Source organism: Hypomesus nipponensis, chromosome 14, assembly GCF_054491055.1.
Source record: "Hypomesus nipponensis isolate SF chromosome 14, ASM5449105v1, whole genome shotgun sequence".
Classification (NCBI taxonomy): domain Eukaryota; kingdom Metazoa; phylum Chordata; class Actinopteri; order Osmeriformes; family Osmeridae; genus Hypomesus; species Hypomesus nipponensis.
This window is the reverse complement of record NC_140374.1, coordinates 20,595,001-20,608,572: the sequence shown is the minus strand read 5'-3', so window position 1 is coordinate 20,608,572 and position 13,572 is coordinate 20,595,001. Positions and strand designations below refer to the sequence as shown.

Genomic DNA, 13,572 nt, shown 5'->3' with positions numbered 1-13,572 from the left:
TGTCAGAGCCTATACTTCTTCACTTTAACTTGTGAAATGTGTAGTCCGAACGTTGACAAGACTCTTTTTAAACTTCTACTTGAGTGAAGGATGTGTGTACTTTTGCCATCTCTGATGTATACTATGTCTTCCGGCCCACAGATCTCATACTCCCTGCTGAGTGACAGTAGTGGGGATCACCGCTTGTTCCGGGTCCACCCAGAGCTGGGCTCAATCTACACGGAGGCCGTGTTTGACCGCGAGGCCCGTGGGTCCTACCTCCTGGAGGTCCAGTCTGAGGACGGCCAGGAGTCTGCCCGGCCGGGACGCAACAAGCAGCCCAACTCTGGTCTGAACCCACCTTGTTTTGACCACGGTCCCGAAATAGTTTTTGGCGCTCCAGTCTGAGTTTGTCAAGGAAAGAATGAGTGCTTAGAGCAGACGACACGTTTAAAAGGAGGAAGCATCAAATACTACTATACATCATAAATGTATATTTTTATCTGTTACTTGTACTGACAGTTACGCAGATTGAATGGGCTCTGGTCTCAGCAGAAACGTTAGCCATGAATGGACGCTTCGTGTACAGGTCATTTTGCAACAGTTATCCATCTCTTCCATGATACACAAGCTAAAAACCTACTGCTAATTGGCTGCTCCATGTCACAGGTGTCTGGATAATATAGTGTGTGGTTCTTAATGGAGCCAACCCTGAGCAGTGCAGCTGGTACTGCTGCTGCCTCCTGTCCCCTCAACTCTGAATCTCTCTGGCTCTCTCTGGCTCTGTCTCTCTGTCTCTCTGTCTCTCTCTGTCTCTCTCTCTGTTCTCTCTGTCTCTGTCTCTCTCCCTCTCTCTCTCTCGAATAAGAGAGAAACGTCTCATTGCTATGTAACCCTGTTCTTCAGCCCCGTGGTTGGCTGTGGTAAGATCGGGTCCATGCGGGATCACCCCGCTCTGTGGACAGAGTTTAAAAATAGTCTGGAGAGGCGTTACATTCCGAACCTGACTTTGAAGAGAGAATCTTAATTTGATTTATCCTGAGAGCGTGGCCAGACTTGCTGGAAACAGCCTGAGGGCTTGTGGAGGCTTGTTTTACTAATGTTGTTGTCTGTGACATTGTGCATTCAGAAGATAACATTATTCAAATTCACGTTGTTGTTGTTTTATTTCAGTGTGACGTCTTGAAAGTTTTCAGCCTGTTTAGTCCTCCAAGTGATGTAAGCAGGGTTAGTATTCAGAGGGGGGTTATGGAAGCTTCCGGAGAAGGTATTAGGGGTAGAGGTTGCTCGTTTGGAGTATAAAGCGTTCTCTCTGGGGATGTCTGGGATACTTAGCATTAGCAATAAGTCCTGGTCCTGTCTTCTGCCTCGTATCTCTCTGAGCAGGCGGGATCAGCTCCCCAGCTCACATTACCTGTCTCTCTGCCTTAGTCTGCCTTACCCAGGAGGAACACTGAGAGAGCAGGGGTGGAGAGAGAAAGGGCAGGGGTGGAGAGAGAGAGAGCAGGGGTGGAGAGAGAGAGAGCAGGGGTGGAGAGAGAGAGAGCAGGGGTGGAGAGAGAGAGCAGGGGTGGAGAGAGAGAGAGCAGGGATGGAGAGAGAGAGCAGGGGTGGAGAGAGAGAGCAGGGGTGGAGAGAGAGAGGACAGGGGTGGAGAGAGAGAGCAGGGGTGGAGAGAGAGAGGACAGGGGTGGAGAGAGAGAGAGCAGGGGTGGAGAGAGAGAGAGCAGGGGTGGAGAGAGAGAGCAGGGGTGGAGAGAGAGAGAGCAGGGGTGGAGAGAGAGAGCAGGGGTGGAGAGAGAGAGCAGGGGTGGAGAGAGAGAGGACAGGGGTGGAGAGAGAGAGCAGGGGTGGAGAGAGAGAGGACAGGGGTGGAGAGAGAGAGGACAGGGGTGGAGAGAGAGAGGACAGGGGTGGAGAGAGAGAGGACAGGGGTGGAGAGTGGAGGGGTGGAGAGAGCAGGGGTGGAGAGTGGAGGGGTGGAGAGAGGAGGGGTGGAGAGTGGAGGGGTGGAGAGAGGAGGGGTGGAGAGAGCAGGGGTGGAGAGAGCAGGGGTGGAGAGAGCAGGGGTGGAGAGAGGAGGGGTGGAGAGTGGAGGGGTGGAGAGAGGAGGGGTGGAGAGAGCAGGGGTGGAGAGAGGAGGGGTGGAGAGAGCAGGGGTGGAGAGAGAGAGGACAGGGGTGGAGAGAGAGAGGACAGGGGTGGAGAGAGGAGGGGTGGAGAGAGGAGGGGTGGAGAGAGCAGGGGTGGAGAGAGCAGGGGTGGAGAGAGAGAGGACAGGGGTGGAGAGAGAGAGAGCAGGGGTGGAGAGAGAGAGGACAGGGGTGGAGAGAGAGAGGGCAGGGGTGGAGAGTGGAGGGGTGGAGAGAGGAGGGGTGGAGAGAGCAGGGGTGGAGAGAGCAGGGGTGGAGAGAGCAGGGGTGGAGAGAGAGAGGACAGGGGTGGAGAGAGAGAGGGCAGGGGTGGAGAGTGGAGGGGTGGAGAGAGGAGGGGTGGAGAGAGCAGGGGTGGAGAGAGCAGGGGTGGAGAGAGCAGGGGTGGAGAGAGAGAGGGCAGGGGTGGAGAGAGGAGGGGTGGAGAGTGGAGGGGTGGAGAGAGGAGGGGTGGAGAGTGGAGGGGTGGAGAGAGGAGGGGTGGAGAGAGCAGGGGTGGAGAGAGCAGGGGTGGAGAGAGCAGGGGTGGAGAGAGGAGGGGTGGAGAGTGGAGGGGTGGAGAGAGGAGGGGTGGAGAGAGCAGGGGTGGAGAGAGGAGGGGTGGAGAGAGCAGGGGTGGAGAGAGCAGGGGTGGAGAGAGAGAGGGCAGGGGTGGAGAGTGGAGGGGTGGAGAGAGGAGGGGTGGAGAGAGCAGGGGTGGAGAGAGGACAGGGGTGGAGAGAGCAGGGGTGGAGAGAGGACAGGGGTGGAGAGAGCAGGGGTGGAGAGAGGAGGGGTGGAGAGTGGAGGGGTGGAGAGAGGAGGGGTGGAGAGAGCAGGGGTGGAGAGAGCAGGGGTGGAGAGAGCAGGGGTGGAGAGAGAGAGGGCAGGGGTGGAGAGAGGAGGGGTGGAGAGTGGAGGGGTGGAGAGAGGAGGGGTGGAGAGAGCAGGGGTGGAGAGAGCAGGGGTGGAGAGAGCAGGGGTGGAGAGTGGAGGGGTGGAGAGAGGAGGGGTGGAGAGAGCAGGGGTGGAGAGAGCAGGGGTGGAGAGAGGAGGGGTGGAGAGAGCAGGGGTGGAGAGAGGAGGGGTGGAGAGAGCAGGGGTGGAGAGAGCAGGGGTGGAGAGAGCAGGGGTGGAGAGTGGAGGGGTGGAGAGAGGAGGGGTGGAGAGAGCAGGGGTGGAGAGAGCAGGGGTGGAGAGAGGAGGGGTGGAGAGAGCAGGGGTGGAGAGAGCAGGGGTGGAGAGAGCAGGGGTGGAGAGAGGAGGGGAGATGGAGAGGAGAAGAGATGGAAAGAGGAAGAGAATTTGAGAGAGGAGGAGAGATGGAGAGAGGAAGGATGAGAGTGGAGAGGAGGGGAGAGAGGAGGAGAGATGGAGAGATGTAGGCAGGGAGAGAGGAGAGAGGACACATAGCTGGAAGCCTCACAGCTCTTCGTTCCCCCTCCATGATGTCACAGACTTTTTAGTAGAAACACTGTTTCCTACCTTCAGGGAAGTGAAGTAAAACCGGAAAGTACATAGAAAGACAAGTAAACACTTGTCAACTTATAAATATTTGATCATCCCTGAGGAACGAAGCTTTATCTGTGCTCTGTAAAGAAGTGGATTCCTGAAGAGGGCATGTGTGCCATGGTTGTGTGCTGTGTGTGTTACCCTGGTAAACCAGTCAACAGTCTACCGCAAAATGAATAATTTATGCAATTTGGAACACCTCGTTGAGAATTATATTTTTTCTCATTTCCATGTCAAGTGTGGCCCATTACATTGGGTTAAGTGTCTCCTTTTAACCAGGAGTATCACTCCAGAGCAACAGCTGAAACGAGGGATGAGAACAGATGGAAAGAGGACCGGAGAGCGACGGGCCAAGGGGGAGGTTGACAGACTTGCTTGGCGCGTGTCCTCACAGCTTTCTGCCGTGTGCTCACCTTCTGCAGACACGGCGTACGTGCGGGTGTTCATCAGCGACGTGAACGACAACAAGCCGGTGTTTGCCCAGCGCCTGTACGAGGTGGGTGTCGACGAGGATGCAGATGTGGGCCTGGCCGTCATCACCGTCAGCGCTAACGACCAAGATGAAGGTAAGTGAGAGACGGCAGACGCAGGAAAACACCAAAGGCTTTCCCCTCAACTGAGATGTGCAGACTCCTTGTTCTAGGGGAGGTGAGGTTAAGACAGGGGAGCTCGCGAGAGGATTAAAATTTCATGAAGGCTTTGAAAACTTTAGGCAAGATTCAGGTTTCTGCACTCCAAACTGGCCACACTCTCTACTGTGTATGACGGGAGGCCAGGGAACGTTGTCAGTCAAAGTGAGTTTCTCCGTGAAGCCCAAGCTAGCAACCTAAATGAGCAGTTCTTGAGGCGATGCGCGGAAACAGTTGAATTATATAAAAGTGACTCACCAGTCAGCAATGGGCCTCTCTGGATTCAGCTTTGATGTCCTGCTGTGCTGATCACAGTGGAACACTAGCAGGCAGCCATTTGATTGTCGGCTAATACACATCACATATGGTTACACAAAGAGTGACAACCAACTCACAGCAGGTGGGTGGGATTTGCGTTTTAAAGCAGCTGTTCTTCTGTACGGAGCCGCCCTGACAGCCTTTCACCGACCATGTTTAGGGATGTTAATCAAGTATTTATGTTGAGCAGGGGGGGTGGGGGGGTGGGAGGGGGGCGTGGGGGCTTAGGCCATGTAACCCCGCCCCATAGTGGGTGATGGTCGCCACCCAGCCTGTGACAAGGGGGCTGGCTATATGAGGATAAGCCAGATCTGTCTTGTTTAAAAACTCCATCCTTACAGGACCTGACTGCTCTAAGCCTATCTGAACCCACAGGGGGGGGGGGCTGGGGCAGCTCTGGCTGGCTGCTTGGTGTTAACAGCAACGATGAGTGTATTTACATGGGATTGTAGCTCTTCTAACACCACAGTCAGATTGAGAAGGGGAGAGACCCTTATCTCCTGGAGAGTCTGCTCTCTGCTTCCGTCTCCACGGTGACACTTCTGAGAACTGTGGACGGTCGTTCTCGTCTCTTCATTGTGACCTCAGAGGGCCAGACAGTTAGTGGTCTTGTGGAGGAGCTGGAGTATCAAGGGCGCTGTGGCTGTTTGCTTCGCTCAGCTCCTTCCTTTAATTAGAGCCTGATGAAGACTGGACAACCAGGGAGCAAACGGTCTCATTAGTGATATCATGAAGAGTGCGGTGCTTAAAAACAAGTTCCAAACATCCCTTCTGGTGCTCCAGAATCTGGTAATTCCCACTCCAGTATCATCAAGTATCGGGCTCAGCAACACAGCGTGGGACTTTATCTTTTCTTGTTGCTCAGTCACACTTTGCACCACACAGTTCCTTCTGAGCTCATCAGTTTCAGCTTAATTCTGCTAGCAAGGTCCTGGCAGCATGTTCCTGCTAGCATGATCCTGCTAGCATGTTCCTGCTAGCATGTTCCTGTTAGCATGTTCCTGCTAGCATGATCCTGCTAGCATGTTCCTACTAGCATGTTCCTGTTAGCATGTTCCTGCTAGCATGTTCCTGCTAGCATGATCCTGCTAGCATGTTCCTGCTAGCATGTTCCTGTTAGCATGTTCCTGCTAGCATGTTCCTGTTAGCATGTTCCTGCTAGCATGTTCCTGCTAGCATGATCCTGCTAGCATGATCCTGCTAGCATGTCCCTGCTAGCATGATCCTGCTAGCATGATCCTGCTAGCATGTTCCTACTAGCATGTTTCCGGAAGCACACTCCCCTTTGGTGTCGTGTCCCGTCTCCCAGGTGCCAACGCCAAGGTGCGTTACCAGATCACGTCTGGCAACACGGGCGGGGTGTTCGACATGGAGCCGGAGGTGGGCTCCATCTTCATCTCCCAGCCACTGGACTATGAGAAGCAGAAGCGCTACAGGCTGCTGGTGCTGGCGTCGGACGGCCGCTGGGAAGACTACGCCGCCGTGGTGGTGAACGTGGTCAACAGGAACGACGAGGCGCCCGTGTTCTCCGTCAACGAGTACTACGGCTCTGTCACCGAGGAGCTGGACGGCTCGCCGGTCTTTGTACTGCAGGTATGTGTGCAGGCATGAGGGGGTCAGGTGGCTGAACGCTGAGGGAGTCGGGCTATTAATCAGAAGGTTGCCGGTTCGGTTCCCGGCCGTGCCAAATGACGTTATGTCCTTGGGCAAGGTACGTCACCCTACTTGCCTCGGGGGGGAATGTCCCTGTACTTGCAGTAAGTTGCTCTGCATAAGAGCGTCTGCTAAATGACAATGTGTGTGTGTGTGCGTGTTAGTGTGATGCACGTGTGTGCGTGTCAGTGCGTGCGCTGACACGCACACACGTACATCACACTAACACTAACACTAAACGTGTGCTGTGCCCCAGGTGACGGCGACAGACCCGGACAAGGACGCGGACCAGGGCGCCGTGCGCTACTCCCTCCACGGCCAGGGGGCGGAGTCCCAGTTCGTCATCAATGACATCACGGGGGAGATGTACGCCCAGCGGACCCTGGACCGCGAGGAGCGCGCCGTGTGGCGTTTTGTCGTCCTGGCGACGGATGAGGAAGGGGAGGGGCTTACCGGATTCACCGACGTCATCATCAACGTGTGGGACATCAATGACAACTCCCCTGTTTTTCCCTGTGCCCCCGATAACTGCCATGGCAACGTGCCGGAAAACTCCCCTCCCGGAACTGTTGTCATGGAGATGATGGCGGTTGACCTAGACGACGCGGCCGTGGGCCAGAACGCCATCCTTACCTACAGAATTGCAGAGAACGCCCGCACCGCCCGCGGGGACGATCTCTTCGCCATCGACGCCAGCACCGGAACCGTTTCCGTGGCGAGCGCCGGGCTGGACCGGGAGGAGGCGGAGAGTCACCGTCTGGTAGTGGAAGCGAGGGACGGAGGGGGCATGACTGGAACGGCCGTCGCCACGGTGACGGTGGGCGACCTGAACGACCACGTCCCCCGGTTCAGAGAGGAGAGTTGTGGGGCCCGGCTGTCTGAGAGCAGCCAGCCAGACGCCCTGGTCCTGGAGCTGGCCGGGGTGGACGGCGACGCGGGGCCGTACGGCCTGCTGGCCTTCAGCCTGGTGGGCGGGGACCCGGAGCAGAGCTTCTACCTGGTGACCCAGCGGCAGGAGCAGACAGGCCTGCTGAGGCTGAAGGAGCGTCTGGACTACGAGAGGCCGGCCCAGCGGACCTTCAACCTCACCGTCAAGGTGGAGGACCCAGACTTCTCCAGCTTCATCCACTGCATCATCCAGCTGGCGGACGAGAACGACAACGCCCCGGTGTTCTCGTCCCCGCCCCCTCCCCCGAGCCTCCTGCCGGAGGACGTGGCTGTCGGGGCCAGGGTGGGCCAGGTCCAGGCCACTGACCCTGACTCGGGCCTGAACGGCAGGGTTCTTTACTCCATCGCCCCCGAGTCCAACCCTCAGCGCCGGTTCTCCGTCGACGGCGACGGTGTCGTCACGGTCGCGGGCGCGCTGGACCGCGAGGCGCTGCCCGGGTACCAGCTGGTGGTCGTGGCAACGGACCAGGGGGTTCCTCCGTTGCGCGGCAGCTCCACGGTAACGGTCAGCCTCCTGGACATCAACGACAACGGGCCCGAGCTGGAGACAGGCTATGCCCCCCTCCTCTGGGAGAACAGCCCCGCCCCCCAGCTGGTGTGGCTGAACGCCACCTCCCCCCTGCTGCACGTGAGGGACAGAGACACCCCCGAGCACGGACCCCCCTTCTCCCTCTCCCTGCCCCCCCTCCTCCCCCCAGACTTCCACCTGCAAGACCACGGCAACGGCAGTGCCACCCTCACCGCGCTCCGCGCCTTTGACCGCGAGAGGCAGACCAAGCTCCGCCTCCCCATCGTCATGATTGACAGCGGCAGTCCTCCAATGACGGTCACCAACACCCTGACGGTTTTCATTGGTGATCGCAACGACAACCCCCACCTGGGCGGGGAGAAGGAGGTGTTCGTATACGGCCGCAGGGGTGAGACCTCTTCCTGTTGTTGCTCTGCTGTGTTTATCAACACACCTGCAGGCTTGAGATGAATTCCAGAAAGCAGGTTATGCGACATACCCGCTAAGTTAACTCTCCAGCTGACACACAAAGTTGCAGCAGCTTACTGGCAATGTTGCTACAACGCTGGCTGTCATATGAGGAGTTAACTTACCTGGGTATGTCACATAACCTGCTTTCTGGAATACCCCCCTGTTCACTACTCAGCAAGTCACCATTGTTTCAGACTTGAAACCACCAGAGACTGATTGGGTCAGACATGGTCAAGACATTCGAGGACACAAGCTTAGGTGTGAGGACTAATGTCACACACACACACACGCACATGCACACATTACACATACAGCGCTCGTTGAGACTACTGTGACTCACGCTGTCTGCCATTGTTTATCCAGCTGCAGGAGACTGCCTCTTCTCCTGCACTCCCTAATAACATAATCCTCAGTGAGATAGCTAGCTAGCCCCTCCACTAAGCTCTCTGCACTCACTCTGATGTGAGGGGGGAGGAGAGGGGGAGAGAGGGGGAAGGAACTAAAGAGAGCGAGGGAGAGAGAGAAAGAGGGAGGGAGAGAAAGAGGGAGGGAGAGAAAGAGGGTGAGAGAGATAGAGATGAGGGAGAGGGAGAGGGAGAGAGAGAAAGAGATAACAGAGAGGGAGGGAGAGGGAGAGAGCCAGGAAGAGAGACAAACAGGGCTTTTATTCTTCCCAGGCTGCAGCTCTTCACAGTTGGAGATATAATAAGTCGCTGGGACACAACACACGAAGAGATAACAGAACTCATAGCTAAAGATAAGACTATCTATCAGTGCTTTTTCATTCAGACAAAATCAGTATGTGTGTGTGTGCGCATGCCTGTCTGTTTGTGCTCATGCATATGTGTGTGTGTGTGCCTGTGTGTGTGTGTGTGTGTGTGCGCATATCCCCTGGACAGGAAGGATGCCCACCACGGACTTGGGCAAGGTGTTTGCCCCTGATCCTGATATCTGGGACAACAAGACCTACACTCTGGAGGCGGGGCTGCCCAGGTAGACTGTCCCCTCATCTTCATCCTGTTTACATGCTCTGTACATCCTGTTTACATGCTGTGTACATCCTGTTTACATGCTGTGTACATCCTGTTTACATGCTTTTTACATCCTGTTTACATGCTGTGTACATTCTGTTTACATGCTGTGTACATCCTGTTTACATGCTGTTTACATCCTGTTTACATGCTGTGTACATCCTGTTTACATGCCGTTTACATCCTGTTTACATGCTGTGTACATCCTGTTTACATGCTGTTTACATCCTGTTTACATGCTGTGTACATCCTGTTTACATGCTGTTTACATCCTGTTTACATGCTGTTTACATCCTGTTTACATGCTGTGTACATCCTGTTTACATGCTGTTTACATCCTGTTTACATGCTGTTTACATCCTCTTAAAGTCAAGGTCCTTCATGACAGATATGATGACTCAGGTATCATTCCTGACACCTTACATGTGCTGGTACTAATTCAACCACCTACATCACCCAATCTATATCCTCTTCCTGTGCTCATGTGGCAAAAACAGGAATTGGCAGAGGGAGGAATTTAATCACAGCCAATCAACACTGATTACTTTACTATGGTTCACAATCAGAATCTACTCTGCAATCAGAATATGCATATAACACACACTCCCTGACCAGTTCCCACGACCAGCACTGAAATAACCATCACTGATTTGATCAATTATGCCATTCCTGAACAACGGTTACATAGCAACAGTGGGGCTTGTTTTATCAGTTTTTTCGAGAAACGGAAGGTTTTCTTGTCATTAGTCATCTTAATCATCATCGGTATGTCTATCCATCTCCCTCTCCCTTCCTCCGCTCTCTTTCATCATGTCTCTATCCATCTCCCTCTCCCTTCCTCCGCTCTCTTCCCTCATTCATGTTCAATACCCAACTCTCTCACCTCATCCTGTCTCCCTCCTCACTTTTCTCTCTTCCCTCAGTCATCTGCGACGACCTGTGAATGTCCATCGCTCCTCATCTCTCCTCATCTCTCCCCATCTCTCCTCATCTCTCCTCATCTCTCCTCATCTCTCCTCATCTCTCCTCATCTCTCCCCATCTCTCCCCATCTCTCCCCATCTCTCCTCATCTCTCCTCATCTCTCCCCATCTCTCCTCCTCATCTCTCCTCATCTCTCCTCATCTCTCCTCATCTCTCCCCATCTCTCCTCATCTCTCCTCATCTCTCCTCATCTCTCCTCATCTCTCCTCCTCATCTCTCCCCATCTCTCCTCATCTCTCCCCATCTCTCCTCATCTCTCCTCATCTCTCCCCATCTCCCCCCATCTCTCCTCATCTCTCCCCATCTCTCATCCCCATCTCTCCCCATCTCTCCCCATCTCTCCTCATCTCTCCTCATCTCTCCCCATCTCTCCCCATCTCTCCTCATCTCTCCCCATCTCTCCTCCCCATCTCTCCCCATCTCTCCCCATCTCTCCTCATCTCTCCTCCTCTCTCCTCATCTCTCCCCATCTCTCCCCATCTCTCCTCATCTCTCCTCATCTCTCCCCTGTCTTTCTCTTTCACCCTGTATTCCTCTCACTCTGGGCCCCTCCCTCCCTTTTTTTCCACCTCAATTTCTCCCCCTATTTCTTGTCATGTCTCTCTCCTCCCCTCTGTCCTCCCCCTAACTCTGCTCTTTTCTCCCTCCCCCTGTTTCTCTCCTGTCTTCCTGTCTTCCCCCATCTCTGATCCTCCTTTTTTTTCTCCTCTCCTATCTCTTTTTTTTCCTTCCCTCCTCTCCTCCTATCTCTTTTACTCTCTCCCCCTCTCTCCCTTCTCTCTTTGTCTCGTCCTATCTCTGGTCCTACCTCTCTCCCCCTCTCCCTCCTTTCTCACTGTGTCTCCCTCTCTCTCTTCCTTCCCTCAGGTATTTCACTGTGAACAAGACCACAGGTCAGCTGACCATGAGAGCGAACACTCCCGCTGGCAGCTATTGGCTGAAAGTCTGGGTGTCAGACGACGTGTGGCCGGACGTGGTCTCCGGGGTCAAAGTTCATGTCCGAGAGCTTGGGGAACTGGCCATCCGATCCTCTGCTTCCCTGCGTCTGAGAGGTACAGTCGCTGTGGGATGTGGGGATGCAGAAGGTCATGACTGTGTTGTGGCCCTATCCTACCTGTCCGGACACACGCACAGCTGCAATGGATTGATTTGTTTTCTGGTCTTTCATGTAGCTTTGTTATTCAAGGATCGTCTCAACACCTGTGGAGACAAAGAAGCAGGTCTTCGCACCTTTCTTTTCGCCAAGAAATCCAATTTGAGTTTTATTACAATCTCTTATAGGTGTTCTAAAGGTCAGATCTTAACACTCCGGTTAGTCCTTGACATTTAAATTCCCATTTTGTGATCAGAGTTCAGGGCCATTAACAAGTCCTGCTGATCCTTGCCACTGTGCAGAGGTTTAAACCTGACCCACCTTCCTACTGCTGTCGTTGAGAAGATAGCTGAACCTCGAAACCTCGTTAACACCAGTGTCCTACCCTGGAGCAACTGAACACGTCTGCTATTAAAAGAAACGGGCATAATTTAAACGAAGAGAAATGACAATCTCAGTGAAGCTAATGAGAGAAGCCTTGTTAGTGATTGAAGTGACACAAGTTCGTAAATCACGCCAGTGGAGCAATAGCCTCGTTATCTGTTATCTGCAGCTTGACTGGGCAGCGCGTGATTAGTTATAGCTGTCGATGATCAGTGGTCTTTCTCTGCGCTGAGGGAATCTCTTGTCTCTCCTGCATCTTGCCTCCAGGCCTTTACACCCTCTGCCTTGGTCACATGCAGAGATACTTGAGGTGCACTTGATTTGTTTTCAAGACGGAAGGCCCCTATCGGGTGCAGTTAAGGGGTTGGATACCTGTGTGTTTGACTCGGATCTGCCGTCTGTGCCGCAGGCATCACCGCCCGGGAGTTCATGGCCCCTGGTGCTGACGAGAGGCCCAGTGGGCTGGACAGGCTCCGAGACTTCCTGTCTGCACAGCTTTCTGTCAGGTCCAGCAGCGTGAACGTGTTCAGCCTGAGCGACGTGGCCGTGGGGAAGCTGGACGTGCGTTTCTGCGTCTTCACTGACGCCTACCTCCAGCCTGAGAAGCTGCACGGACACCTCTCAGCCCACAAACACAAGGTAGTGTGTCTCCGGGGCGAGAGGGAGATGAACAGGTCGTCGGAGCATCTGGACTTTGTCTGTGCGCGCTGCAGCTTGCTGGGGGAGATAACTGCTGTTGCCTTGGGGAACACTCATGTTCTCTTTATAGTTTCAAACCAGCTCTCAGTCCCTGCCTGTCTTCTGTCTGCATGCCTCTCTTTGTCTTCTCTCATCTCCTGTCTTCATGTCTCCTCTCTTCATGTCTCTTGTGCAATCTTTCTTACCTTTTCTCTCAACTCTATCCTCAATTTGCCAATACTCACACACTACTTTCATCTTGCCCTCCCTCCCTCCCTCCCTCCCTCCCTCCCTCCCCTCCCTCCCTCCCTCCCTCCCTCCCTCCCTCCCTCCCTCCCTCCCTCCCTCCCCTCCCTCCCTCCCTCCCTCCCTCCCTCCCTCCCTCCCTCCCTCCCTCCCTCCCACACCTCCCACACCTCCCACACATCCCCTTTTCCCACTCTGCCTCTTTCCTCCCTGTCCCCCTCTCTCCCACCCCTCCTCTCTCCCTCCCCTCCTCTCTCCCACCCCTCCTCCCTCCCTCCCCTCCTCTCTCCCACCCCTCCTCTCTCCCACCCCTCCTCTCTCCCTCCCTCTCCCCAGCTGCAGGCCGTGCTGCGTGTGAATGTGTCCCAGGTACGGGTGGATGAATGTGTCAACGCGGACTGCCGGGCCAAGGGAGGCTGCTCCACCCATCTGAGCGTCAGCGATGACCCTACCCTGGTGGACGCCGGCAGTGCAGCCCTGGTGTCCGTAACCATCGTCCCCTCAGCCGTGTGCGGCTGCTCTGCCAGGGGGCGGAGCCACCACGCCTGCTCCTCCTACCCCTCCGGCCCCTGCCTCAACGGGGGGACCTGCCTCGACACTCTGAGTGGCTACAGGTGAGCGGTTGCCACAGCAACACAAGCCCCTCCCCAGAACCGATCTAATCAACTCCTCGTCTGACCCAACATTGACATTTGCTTCGCTTAGCCGACGCTTTCGTCCGGTGTGATGGAGAAATGGTGCGTATGGAATGAGCAGCATCAGATCACCGTTCAGAAGTCCTTCGCTCTGACAGGGTTTTGTTTGTCGGATTCGAGAAACGGTTTGCATATAAGCTTCACCGAGCAATGTCACCACGTTCCGGCAAGCAGACAGACCCGGTGAACGATAAACTTATCTCAGCTTCACCTGGGACTGGACCTTTTTCCACTCTTTTCAATAAATATCAAATACATTCCATCAGTCTGTAAATAGTAGCGTGTTCCAAGGGTTCACTTTGGAACCAGATG

The 13,572-nt window shown here is 54.8% G+C and overlaps 1 protein-coding gene across 1 annotated transcript in view; it reads left to right on the top strand.

The window, feature by feature from the left end:
• LOC146259102 (neural-cadherin-like) overlaps positions 1 to 13,572 on the top strand; it is a 47,849-nt gene that overhangs the window by 16,931 nt on the left and 17,346 nt on the right. Inside the window, 8 exon segments of the mRNA XM_084672457.1 lie at positions 142 to 328; positions 4,046 to 4,189; positions 5,880 to 6,163; positions 6,480 to 8,088; positions 9,050 to 9,143; positions 11,032 to 11,216; positions 12,051 to 12,280; positions 12,902 to 13,179. Of these exon segments, the coding sequence (XP_084528583.1) occupies positions 142 to 328; positions 4,046 to 4,189; positions 5,880 to 6,163; positions 6,480 to 8,088; positions 9,050 to 9,143; positions 11,032 to 11,216; positions 12,051 to 12,280; positions 12,902 to 13,179 (3,011 nt within the window).